Source organism: Phoenix dactylifera, chromosome 14 (assembly GCF_051530095.1).
Source record: "Phoenix dactylifera cultivar Ajwa chromosome 14, Ajwa_hap1_PhDact_Kaust_v1.1, whole genome shotgun sequence".
NCBI classification, from domain to species: domain Eukaryota; kingdom Viridiplantae; phylum Streptophyta; class Magnoliopsida; order Arecales; family Arecaceae; genus Phoenix; species Phoenix dactylifera.
Genome location: NC_143203.1, coordinates 27,667,397 through 27,681,392, shown reverse-complemented (window position 1 = coordinate 27,681,392; position 13,996 = coordinate 27,667,397). Strand labels below are relative to the sequence as shown.

General features: G+C 35.4%; 1 protein-coding gene and 1 long non-coding RNA gene across 2 annotated transcripts; one reads left to right on the top strand and one right to left on the bottom strand.

Moving 5' to 3' along the window:
* Positions 1-847: 847 nt before the first annotated feature.
* Positions 848-3,209, top strand: LOC148700145 (uncharacterized). Its single transcript, XR_015973084.1, has 2 exons — positions 848-1,684; positions 1,800-3,209. It is a non-coding gene; the product is annotated as an uncharacterized LOC148700145 (long non-coding RNA).
* A 1,337-nt stretch (positions 3,210-4,546) lies between these two features.
* On the bottom strand, positions 4,547-12,018 carry LOC103697537 (uracil phosphoribosyltransferase-like). The gene is made up of 12 exons (XM_008779417.6): positions 11,797-12,018; positions 11,607-11,705; positions 11,422-11,500; positions 10,668-10,726; positions 9,317-9,394; positions 9,069-9,150; positions 8,586-8,634; positions 7,323-7,384; positions 6,179-6,246; positions 6,036-6,091; positions 5,915-5,962; positions 4,547-5,775 (listed from the first exon to the last, which is right to left on the bottom strand). Exons 1-12 carry the CDS (start codon positions 11,929-11,931, stop codon positions 5,724-5,726), a joined length of 867 nt encoding a protein of 288 aa, XP_008777639.1. The 5' UTR covers positions 11,932-12,018; the 3' UTR covers positions 4,547-5,723.
* Positions 12,019-13,996: the final 1,978 nt, after the last annotated feature.

Genomic DNA, 13,996 nt, shown 5'->3' with positions numbered 1-13,996 from the left:
ATAATCGACTGATCTTCCAAACCAATTAAGCACAAATACCTACGGAAGGATCGCCCTATATCAAACCATGTGTATGTGATTATTTTTATTTTTAAGCTATTTTCGTTATTGTTTCTAGTTTCTTTGATGAAGAGTAAAGTATGATATAACTTTTATTGAGATATATTGTTTGACTTATTTTTTCATCATCATATATTTGTTTTTTTTTCCTCCTCTCTTTTGAGTTATTCCTTTGATTTCATCTTGATTTATATCTACTATATTATACCGTTGTCTAATTTGGTGCATAGTTATATTCTTGCTCCTGGTTTGCATTGTCAAGGCATATTTTATGATTTTAGAACTATAACATATGATTTAGCAATTCTCTAATAATATTATATTTCTATTAGATGAATTATCAATAAAAAGATGAGAACTATAGTGTATAATTATAAGTATATAGAATTTCAAGTGTTTTGAATATTTTTTAAAAAAATAAATAATATACACGAACAATAATAATAAATGACTATATAACATAATCTGCTATAAATTTTATTATATCCAATCAATATAATTATGTATTCTATTGCTATTAGTACAATAATTTTTGTACTTGTTATGCTTATATTAGATATACCAAATTTTATTAATTATATAAATGTAGTTGAGATATGGTAAATAATCTAGCATATAATAAATGGTATAGTATATTATTTATTATCATATACATGTTGTAGTATCAGAATATTGTACTGAGTAATAATTATCATAATATCTTACTAATGAATTATATTAAATATATTGTACTTTAATATATTAAAACATCTATTGAAGTATATAATTGACGAGGATATCTGAGTCATTCCTTCATATGATAGAGCCGTCGGAGCTCTTCGCTGTCGTTCGCACCTAAGATCGACATCATTGTAGCTAAGAGATGATCTTGAGCCACCGGTTTGAGTCAGGCCCTGGATTAGATCTATTTGAGTCTGTGTTATTTTTATTCTATTTCATTACTGGTTGCTTTTGTTTGAGTTGATTTGGTTGTACTTTTGTTATTGTTTGAGTTGATTTGATTGTTGAGTCAAGTGATTAGATCAATTGATCAATGTAAGGCCTAAATTATAAAGGTCCAAAGTTGGGTGTGATCAATTGATTTAATAGTCTAATGTTGGTAGAGTTAATTGATTTGATGTATGGCCCAATATGTTAGGGCTCAATTATTGTTTCGTTGGTTAATTATTTGACTTAATGTAAGGCCTATATAAAAGCTAACCCTCATTAATTAGAGCAGTTGATGTTTAAATGAAAACTCCTTTCTCTTTGGCCACCGCTTCCTCTCTTCTCTTCTCTCTTCTCTGTGTCATGCATGGCTTCTCTTCTCCCTTCTCCTTCTCTTCATGCCGTGTGATGATCCCTTTCTTTCTTCTCTTCTCCCATGCCTCTCAAACCTTCTTTCCTATTTTGGTGTCTTCCTACTCCAACAAGGAATCAGATTTGTATGCATCAAAGGCGTCCCATCAAGGAGCAATCCTAATCCAAATAGGAATAGGATCTTCGTCAACCACTAAGAGGTTTTCGTTGACCAACAAGAACTTCATTCTTCCACACGCCTTACCCTTGGTTTCATCCCGTGAACCATCTAAGAAGGACCCTTTGTTCAGCAAAGAAGTCCTCACGCCCACCCCCTCACGCCAACGTAATCCACTGTCCTAGTCTCCAAAGGATTCCTCCTTCATCCGCCCGCACATAATCCTTTCTTCCTTTAGATCTGAGCTTTCCATCTTTAGATCTAACATCAGCTCATGCATCAGCGGCAGACCCTCCTCCTCGGGTCATCATCCAGCCATCTATCATCTCATTGGCATTCATCCCCAACGCACAACGATCCAGATTCAACAAATCAACTTGCTGATTTTTCTGCGCAGCAACCTTCATCTTTGTCATCGCTTGAAGATCCACCAACAAAGCGTTCTAATCCTCTTCTTCCCGATAGGTAATAGGTTCCTCCTTCTTCTGGATTTGCTCACCGATTTATGTTCTAAATTCTCTTGTATGAAATCTATACCATTGAAAACTTACTTTGCTGCTAAAATTTCAGAACTTATATTCATTCATTTCCACACCCATCCTACCAACCTTTTTAAAATCTTTATTATTAAATTAGCACACCCTAACAATGGAAAGTTTCTCAACATCCCATGATCAGATTATTTTAGGATTAGAACAACCATAATACTTGTTTGGAACCTAATCTCTTAAATTGATTAATCTCATACTTTAACTCCGAATAAGTGAAGTAAAAATTAGCAACCATTAAATTTTAAATTACTATTGTGAACGCTTGCTGATCTCTGAAATTATAGTAAATTACATTGGTAGGTTGTCCTACATCAATAATATAATATAAAAATTTAACTAAAATATGCTAGAAAATAAACCATATGCTTTACATGGACCGAGAATTACATTATTAACATTTTACCTTGAAATAGAGAATACGTTTCTCAACATTAATGATTTGCATTGAATGCAAGAATGGTATTAACTACTTTTAGAGAAATGGTGAAAAGAATATACTTCTCGCTATTGATGATTTTCTTTGAAGGGAAAATCTAGATTTCAAATCATTATTCCACATTATTGCCATCATTAATCTGGTATTTATATGGAAAGAGAAGAGCTCTGTGCAAGCGAATCTTTTGGCATATAAAGGAAAATTAATAATTCCAATATGTGTTCGCATGTCCCGTGTTTTTGTAATGTTTCTTGTTACTTATTCTAAATCAGAATAGGATAGCCATTTCTTACCAAGTCTAGTATGGATTTGTAATTGCCAAAAAAAGTATAAAGGCGTTAAGCATTTCATTTGTTGCATGACTAAATCTTTCCCAACCACAAGAAATACAAGGCAAGCCCAAAAGTATTCCAATATTGGAAGTCAATATGATGATCAAAAGTTGCTCATGAAACCCAATTTGACAATTAATAGGGTATGCTAACTTCACCTTTGTATCAGATTTAGAATTCCAGTAGAGGACATTCAACAACATTCGACTTTTATTGGACAATGTACAATGTGTCTATTCCAAATATACGCATAAGAATTTTACAGTTCTTTGTAACTTAGTTTGTGGTTTGTATCAAGGGTCAGAAAGAATCCAACTGCCAGCTATTCTTTACAACTTTGTTTGTAATTTGTATCAAGGAGAAATTCAGATCTATTGTTGTTCTTTTATGGAGAAATAGGAAGATTGATCCCCCTCAAAGAGGATCTTAAATAGGGGTGGCAATCCGATTAGGTCGGGCCGAATGCATAGTGGGTCAAAAATTTACCAACCCAAATTTGACCTATTTATTAAATATGTTCGAAATTTAGGTCCGAACTGGACCTATTTATTAAATAAATTACCTAACCCAACCAGTATAGCCCATTTATTAATCAAAACGAATCAGGTTAAATGGGTTAAACAGGTTCAACAGGATTTTAACAGATTAAATAAATTTAAATAGGCTTAGTAAGTCGAGTTAAACAGGACAGAAATGGGTTAAGTTAGCTTTAAAAGAGTTAAATAGATCTTAAATAGGCTAAATGGATCAAGCTTGACCCAATCCAATTATTAAAAAGGTCAAAATAGATTAAATAAATTAAAGATCCGAACCTGAACTTGACCAATTTAATAAACGAATCTAGATTGGTTGACCCATTTACGATTCAAATTTATTTAAATATCATAAATTCAAAAAAAATATGTTTTCTACTTCGAAATTACTTTTGAATTATGTAATACATACAACTAATTTTTTATAATTTTTGGTATTAACTATATATTTTTATTTTTTAAAATTTAAAAATAATTTTTAAATATAAATATTTTAAAAAATTAATTTCAGCTCAGATCTATCTAAAACCCAACAATGGATGCTACATATATTTTTTTAGGCCCATGGGTAGGTATTAAAGGCTATTTATTTCTCAATTTTTTCTAAACTTAGGCCTAAGCCACTGTGTGCATGATTGAATCAAAACTTTAATAAATTGACACCGAATTTATTTTTTAATCTAAAAATATATTTTTAATTTTAAAAAATTATATAAAATCTGAAAATTAAATTTTTTTATATAATCATGTAGATCTGCAATACATCATAAAATCAAACCAAAATCAAAAATTTTGGCATGATCTTCTCTTATTTTATAAATTTCAAGCTATTTTTTAGAAGAAAAAAAGGGAGAGGGAATGAGATAGGAGAGAGGAAGCACCCATTATTTAAGCTTGGATCTTCTTTCAATCGTACTGAATCGGTGTGATTTACACCATCGGAAGGAATGGAAGAAGTGCAGAGTAAAATGAACGTTGGGAATGCCTAAGAAAGGGGAAGGGGGCTGTTCCAAACGAGCCCGACTCAGTGCGAACTGTCCCGGACGGTTCGCACCGATTTCGAACAGAACCGGTTGGTCTCAGCCAGCTCAAGATCAGTTCCGGGTGGTTTGGGACCCAATCCGAATACAATACACGAACCGACCCGGTCCCCCACTGGGTCGGCTCGATATAGGGGCTCGGTTCGGCGTGATTCGGCGTATCTTGAGAGGAACCAAAAAGGAATATGATAGCTGTGGAAGGCTCATGGAGAAGGAGAAGAAACGGTCGAAGCTTAACTGGAACTGCAACCAACTTTGCTAGAGTTCTGAGATTTTTTTTCGTTCATTTACAGACTTGTAAATACAACTGCAGACAGCCAACGTTTGCTATGGTTTTAATTATGAAATTTAAGCATTTCTTTTTTTAAATTTCACGTAGTCAAATATTTGTTTAAAATTCTTTATTACACCAACGTACTTAAAACTCCTGGGCGTATGGAGGGCATGACAATTATATTGGTGACGATGCGGAAGTAACGTCCAGGTCAGCTTGGTATATCAAACGTAAACCTCTGAAGAATTATATTGCCCATGCCATACCCCACAGCACGCACGGACAGGAAAACATCGACAACGAGGTGATACAATTTTACTCAGTATTTGAGCTCTAATTAGCCCTTGAGACTGGAAGCGCTTTTAGCACCAAGGTATTACACACCATAGCGCCTCTATCATGCTTCAAGCCTTGAACACCTTAGCAGTAGAATAGAACATACCTATCACGACCTCAGAAAAAAATTTTGATTGACTTGGGCATTCATGATGCATGCACCCAATTCTAACACCTCATCCCTCTAATCTCTAGTACTCTTGCCTGGAGTGTGACTTTGACTTTAGATGTTCACTAATCAATCAATTATTCCAACTTTTCTTAGTTATAGCGAGGAGATTTTCCTTTATATACACATCCTTACCTATTCTTAGAGCCTAGAATGATAGTTTACCAAATAAAAACAAAGAAAACCTAAAATGGAATCACGTGACAAGCACGCCACTACCCAGAAAAATTATGAATTTTTTGAGTGCCTAAAACATCTCATATCTCATAAATGCCAAATGGGGAATCACATACCAAGCTCCTCTCCAAAAAAAAAAAAAAAAAAAAAAAGAGGAATCACATTCCAGACATGTCACTCTAAGAGGTGATTGAGGGGAAAAATTCGACCGACACCAAAGATAACCAACAAGAATCATCAAAAGAGCGCCGACAGAGATTTTGCAAATGCTCAGCATTAAAAAAACTGGCAGAAACCATGCTCAAAGTCTCTGATAGTTTGGGAAGACAAGAGAAGCTACATCGAGAGCAGGCAAAGTTTCAGGTACCAAAGCTGCGGTCCCCAGCATCTCCCAACCCTGGGACCATGAACCTGGCAATGCATATATATTAAGATGTTAATGAAAGACAAATTTTATACTGTGTGTGTATGAGTGAAGCCTGCTTCTTGTGCTGTGTGCGCGAGCATCGGTCCGTGCTTTGTAATGCATAAACTGATCAGAGGACTATACCCTTTCTCATTCACAACTGGGTCTATTATTCCTGCATATACACGAAGCCTGAAAACAGAACCGGCATCAGTTCGATAAACAACTAGCCCAGATTAGTGTGACAAGCAGGTAAACATGTTACCCTAAGAACCTCTTGCTGAGCTTCTGCAATGCTGGCGGGGCAGCAACAGCTGATATCTACAGTGGAAGATGGTGATTTGTACAAAGAAATAAGATGCATAGAATACGTAGACGTGGCCTGAAAGGATGTTTTAGTGTGCTTACAATTTTTATTTGCTTGCTGTCAACTCCACGATCCTTCAACAACTCAATAGCTGCAACTATTGTGCCACCTGCAATTCAGGAAAACATCAAGGTTAGCATTATTAGGTCGCTACACGAGCTCTGCACCAAATCCTAGGAATCCGTCTTTAGTAAATCAACATATGGATATGCTAGCTGGATTCAGAGATGGAACCCAACTAATTTAGACTCCGTATTGAATAATATCATCACTACACCATGTAAGTAAAATATTATTTTCCTATGGATGTTTTGTTGACAGAAAAGAACTTTGACACTAATCCATATCTGGGTTCACCTAAGAGGTGCAAGCAAGTTTTCCCATTTTATTTTCCATACCCTTTTTTCAAAGGCTAAATTTACTATTATTAGAGAAAAGGATAGACACCAAATCTGATCCCATTTTGATCGAAAGGACTGATTTACAATGATAATGATCATGATCATGTTGATGATTAATTGTATACACTGAAAAAAAAGGACTATTCTCAAAATTGCCAATAAGATAGGAGCCTTCCCACTCTCCTTTAATGATAACTCCAAAAGTTTTCACCCCTCAGCCAAAGAGATTGTCATAGTCTTAAATATTTCTTGATTTTGAAGAGCTGAAATATATTAGCGCATTGCCAGCCCAGCCTCTCTAACAATCATAAAACAATGAAATGCAGTATCCTGACAAAATGTTCATCGAATGTAATTTTCTAACTATGAGTGGTAATTGCCTCTGATTGACATTATAATTATTCTACAAATAAAAGTTCTGGTCAGAAAAATGTACTTTTAGATATAATATCTATCATTTAAATCAAGCCAGGCATGTTCATGTATGCTTCATTGCTCTATTTAGTGAAAAAATATCAAAAGTAAAAGGGAAATAAATGAACTGCTTTTCTAATTTGATAAAGTTTGCCATGAATGAGGAACATATTTTTAATTAGACCAAAACTTATGGAGGCTCAACCAATTGATCCCATATGGATTTTACAAGTCTTGTTATTCATGGCTCTAATTCTTTTTTCCACAGAGAACTGGAATCAAATTGTTATGGTTCTAATGCAAATTGCCACAATCAAAAATTTCAACCAGAATGTTTAGAAGAATCTATATCAATAAGAAAACAGCTTACCAGTTGCCAGCATAGGGTCAACAACAAGTATACGAGATCCCTCTGGAAATTTATCCGGCAAGCTGCAGTAAATGAGCGAAGGAATATAAATACATCATCTACCAGAACCCAGTTTATGAGTTAGTAATACCATATACCTCAATTATTTGCAAAACCACCTACTGCCAAATGTGTCAGGATAATGAATGATACTACTACACTGCATTAAGGAACACAGAAAATAAATAACTAAATAAAGCAGACATGATGAAGAAAACCCAGCTGTCCCTTTCTGAAAAAGGTACAGGACACCTGACATTGTTGCACGACAGAAGAACATCAAACTATTTAATCTAAGTAACAATGAATTCATATATAAATAAATCACAAAGTAAAAACCATGAATCAATCAACAACGAACAAGCCCTGTTCATTTATTTTACCATTTACTTTATCCCTAAAATGTCATTTCTTCAACCGAGCTTCCCTAATCCTTGAATCATGACTTGCATTAGGTTTTCTTCAGGTCTTTCCCTTCTTTCCTCGTGTCCTTTGACAAACAACCCAGCTACCATCCTACTTGCTACGCTGTTGCATGAAGGTTTTACTTAAGTCTCCCCACTTAATTCAATTTCACATTGATAGCATAAAACAACAAAGTTCACACAGGTAGGGAAGTATGCCAACAAAAGGCCAATGGCCAAGGGCTAGGGTAAGGTTTTACTCAATCACCTGCATAGTTAATAGACAACTCTACGCTAACCAGTTGTCAAGCTTCAAGATATTCTGATGCCATCATTGAAACAAATACGCGCATTGCAAATGAGGATATGTCCTCAATCAGCAAAATAGGATAATGGAGTTATGACCAATGGGAAACTGTGAAATTGTTGTGATGGTATTTTGGTAGAAATCATATTAAATTAGCAAAGCAAGCAAGAACTTACCTATCAACAAAATGAAAACAAGAATTAACTGATAGCAATTGGAAGAAATAAACATGCAACTTAAGTTCAGCACAAAGTTAAACAAGGAAAGACACTGATAGGCTAAATTTTTTTAAAAAATAAGGGAGTTTATTACAAGGTGAATTCAAAGAACCCAGTCAAAGAAACTTTCAATCCTTCCATGCCCTCTATCCTTGTATGATGAATAAGTACACTCGAGTAACTAGGTTTTCAAACCTTGAACTTTCCAAGTGACACCACTAGAACAAGATAACCCATATAAACATTTTCAAACTTTACAAATATAAGAGAAAAGGCAAGGAAGATATGCTCTTACTTGTTCAGATATACAGAGGGCTGTAGTGTTTCCTCATCCCTGCGCATTCCTTCATTTGCAAAAACATTACATATAAATCAAATACTGCTATGAAACAAATGAGGTTTTACATTTAGTTTTTATACTATTTCCATCATCATAACCATCAAGTTGACTGTCAGCTGATTTTCACTAGCTTTTTGATTTAAACCAATATTGCGAGTACCATCTTTGCTTCAGAATAACTGAACAATGAACAAAACTAAGGCTGGCACTTTGAAGGAGTCCATATCTAATCCAGTTTACTTAGATCCTAAAACCCAATGTCATCAGCATAAGAATTCCTAAATAGCAAGTATGGATGTTTATCATGATCAATATGCATATGACAAAATTGTATCACAGAGCATTAATCTGGAGAGCCATAAACGTTAACACAGGATATATCAATCTATCACAATATTCGGAGCCTAAACAAATCCAAATAAAGGAACCTCTCCTTACCCAGGTGGTAAGTTTTTGTTGCTGGCAAAACTGATGGAGCATGCTCAGCTAGAGCAAGACCAGCTCTCAAGATGGGAATGACCTGCTAATTTGAAAACAAAACATGCACAAGAGAATGCTCAATTAACAAAATATGAATGGCAAGGAATAATTCAAAAATAAGGGACAAGCCAACCATATTCTTGTTTCTAATAAGTTAGCTAAAATCGAAGACACAGTTAAGAGAGAGAGAGAGAGAGAGAACAGACCGCCACAGGCTCACGTGGATCAATAAATTCAACAGTAGCAGGACCAATTGGTGACTGGATCTCTCCCGTAATTGTAGGCTGCAAGGAGAACAAGTCAATTGTCAAAGATCTGGAAAAGATAACCATGTGCACAACACGTACTTAATTTGTGTTTTTCAGTGAGAACTGTGTTCTTGCTAGGCTTACTAACACCTGACCAATAAGAGAGGAACAAGAGATCTAGAAACTAGTGTATGATAAAGGCCCAAACAGCCACATCCCATGATATAATGTAGAGTATAATGCCAAAGCAATCAAAATCCAGAAGCAATATATCTTTAATTATATTGATATTAAAGAGGGCTTTTGAAATTTCAGTTTAATCATTGCAGCTTCAGAATGCAGGGACAATCTCCTGGTCACTCAGAAGCCCAGCAGATCGTACTGTTCCAAATAAAGAGATATTCATGTTTTCCAATTGAAGCAACACAACAAAGCTTCACTCCAGCAGTTAGAATAATGATAATGATTATGATTCCAACTGCAGAATCGAAAATTTCCTTGTGTTGCTTGCTGTCCAGTTGCTGTTTACTTACCAAACATTTTTTTAAAATATTAATACAATAAAAAAAGAAATTAGAGCATCATGCTTTGCATGTATGTCCCTCTCAGAATGATGCCCGTGATAACAGACTTCCATGACAAACTGAAGAACATTCATTGGACAAGAACACTTGCACAATTATGGAGACCATGCAAGTAATTGAAATTACATGTTCAACACACAATAGCAGGCCAATGAGATACTTTAAGCCCTCACTTGAGCGTGGGAACAAGTACTAGCATTTCTTCCCTAGATTACTCTGCCAAAGTCCATAACTAGGAAAACATTAAATGTCAGTTATGCCCATACTAGCATTTAACGTGTCTGAAAATATAGGCATTGTTAGAAAGGATAGGGGATGGAAGGTCAAGGAACTCATAATATATTACTTGCTAAAATAGATGCTTGCAAATGGTAAGACCATCCGACATGTAAGAAGTTTGGATTCAAAAGGTGCGCAAGAGTCTTTTTGCGAAATATCACATCAGTTTGGATCTTTATGAGAGAGTCTAGCCATGATGACCGTTGATTTAATGGCCAATCGCCTCTTGTTGAAGTGGAAAAGACATTACTCATTTTCTGTTCAGTAATTTTACATGATAAGTCATGGTGGCATGCAAAAGCTAATATATCAACGCCGATGACTGGAATGGGTAAACCCGGTTGAGGATTTAGAGTCATCATGGATTCTTCACTTGATAAGTACACACCATGTGCTTGGACTATAGTCTTCATGCAAAGTATGAAGTGAGTGAGAAGTATACTTACCAACCAATCTCTTGAAGCTTCGTATATGAGTAATCTCCCAAGTTCTGCCATGGCACTCTCTATAACAAGTTGACAACAATTAAGGTGTGCCAAATATATATTAAGAAAATACATTTAGGTGTGCCAAATGAAATTACAGAAACGAACGATGCAGTACCTTTGGTTCTAACAGTTATATGCTATTTCTCTGCATCAACTTACATGCAGAAATCAGTAATGTTGCATCATTTGAAAAAGAATGTATCAACGTTAAACGTAAAATTAGCAGCAACAGTATCAAATATACGATAGATGAAAAAATGTTAAAACATTACTGTCAAAGTCAAGGATGATAGTAGTCTTTTCTTCCCAAAGATACAAAATTTCATGAATAGCAGTTTCAATAAATGATATGCTATTACCCATTGAAATGTATAAAGTCTCGTTACTCGTAGTTCATATAAACATAATTAGACACCCACAAGTTGCAATAAATTTATGATTGTACAGAAACAGAGAAAAAAATCAGTCATGAATAGTATTCTGCATGCAAACAATGAGATGATATATAATCCACTCCTAGATTTTCCACAAGAAATTTCAGATTCGAATTAAATGTCCATTCTACGTAAAGAAACAACTTCTACCCCTCATTGGTGCTATCACTCTGTACAGTGAATCCAGACATATTTGCTAGAAAAATCAAGCAATTCCTTTTTCGTAATCGGCTCCAAAGGAAGAAAAGAACGAGATTTGAAGGCGGAAAACTACTCACTAAAGATGGCGCAGGGGGTCTGCTCGTTCCTGAGAACAGAGATCCAGTGCTTGATCAATGGATGCGGCGGAACCATCACCTGAGTCCCAATTCGATCATCAAATAACAAGAAAAGAACAAGCAAGAAAACAAAAAATTTCCAACAAAAAGATCCACTCAGGCGCCACTAGGAGCGCGACACCTACCAGCATCCTCTCATCCGAGACGGCATGTTCCCCCATCGCCGTGCCGGATCTCGCGACGACGAAGCAGCTCGCGCGACGCCTCCCAATCGAAAACTCGAACTTTGAGAGGAGAGAGAGGGAAGAAAAAGTGTGAGCTTGGGAGAGCTAGTGTTTGAAAGAGAGAGAGGAGATGGAGATGGCGAAACGTTACCTTCGGGAAGGGTTTTATAGCGGAGGAAAGGGAGAGGAGGGCGGGGCTTCGGGCGTATCGGCGAGAATGTGACGGAGACATCTCCGGTAGCGTATCGGGAGGACGCGGTAGCGGAGTCCTGGTGGTGGTGGCCATGAATAAAGATTTCGGGAGCGGAGGAAAGAGATGAATGGATGGGCTCGCGGTGGAGGTGGTAAGTGGAGTTACGGAAAAAAAAAAAAAAGCTTATTCCGTAGGGAGTGGGGTTTCGGGTCGTATCTTTGGTGCAAGAGAATGATCGTTCTTTGCTTCGGGACATCGACCGTTGAGTCGCTCATAGCACAGATCTCCAAGCACTCCTAGAAAATAAATAAAAAAATTCTCTTCAAAGTAAAATTGAATTTTTTTGAGTGCCTAAAACATCTCATATCTCATAAACGGGGAATCACATTCCAAGCTCCTCTCAAAAAAAAAACAAAAAGGAATCACATTCTAGACATGTCCCTTTAAGGGGGAACTGACACCAAAGATAGCCAATAAAAATCATCAAAAGAGAGCGGACGAAGATTTTGCAAATGCTCGGCATTAAAAAAAACTAGCACCCCATGGGCAAAAGATGGAGAGCTGCCTCGAGAGCTCTGCAATATTTTGTTTTTTAATTTTATTGGATATATCCGTATAAGTATTGTATGAATCATTCGCTGTAGTCAAAAAAAAATAAAATAAAATAAAATAAAATATTTGGTCCATATGATAATCACCAACATACCCTGCATTTCATTTCCCCCATTAAATCACATTTAATCATATCATTGACATATCAAAAGCTATGGATGAATAAATTGCTTTATAATAAGTTATTTCAGATTAATTCCATATGTTATAATATACTTTCTTATAAGACAGCTTTTTTTCTGGAATAATTCCAGATTAATTGAGTGATTTCTTAATTGTTGGGCTCAAATTCCTCATTGGCTGTTCCTTAATCATAATATCTATGAACTAATAACTAATGATTTTCATGTTTTGGACTTGTAAGGCATTTTTTTCTCATAACAACAGGTAGTGTTTTTAACACCATCTCCCAAGTCATCTCTCCCGTGGAATCTCATGAAATACTGATAAAAAAATAAAGATGAAAAGCTAAAATGAGGGAAACATAAGAAAACTAATTGCTAGCTTCTAGTTTCACTGTCATTTAATGAATAAGGCTGGATCTCCTCTTATCATTCAGTTATGTGGGAGGTAGATCTGTAATCTGAACAGTAACCTAGTGATAGTTAAAAATATGATAATAAAAATAAAAAGTTAACTTATTGATATGATGGGTCCACATTTTCATTGGTCTGCATGGAAAAAAATATATTTCATAGGTATCCAAAAATACATGCTACAATAGATAAAGCGCAGGAACTATCATAAAAATACAATAAAAATATAGATAAAATTAGAGTCACTTGACGATAGAGTTATAATCACCAAAGCGGCAGAGGGGAGGGCAAGTAGAGGGAGAAAGATGTGGAGTCACATTTATGAGTATCGGCATTATTGCAACTAAAGTCTAATACGTGTAAACACAAAAAAAGAATTGCAATTTGATTTGGATGTTGTATGCGCTCATGTTATTAAGAGTGAGAGGCACATTGTTATTTTTGGGATAGAATGCTAATTACTGCAAAAAAAAAGTGACTCACGAATGAAGTTACATGCCGAGCTCTAATGCTATATGTAATGATGAAAAAAAGAGATAAGTAATAAAAAGAAGGCAATAATGTTGGATTGAAAATGGAGATTTTCACTTTCCTAATAAAATCTATAAGAGGATGTTTGGATACTAGAAAATTTTATCGGGCCTATAAAATCTTTCTAGCAAGCCTTCAATTTTTAAAAATATATGGGAATGAGAGTAAATTCGGAGGAGTTTGGGGGGAGCCAAGGAATCAGAATCGGATCGGTTTTTCTAATATTTTGGGATATTGCAAAATTATTGAAAAGATGATTTGCTATATCCCTTAAAAAAGAATAATTGATTCCTACACTCATTCCATCCTCACTATTTTACTAATGGAATTAATTTCAGAGAATATTATTTTCAAAGAACATCTATGGATTAGTTGTTTGGTTCCTGAGCTATCACAGTCTATCCCTCTCACAGGATTCCTATTTGTCGTGATCGTAATTGGATAATGCCTCTTTTGCTGCTTGTTCGAGTTTCCAAACA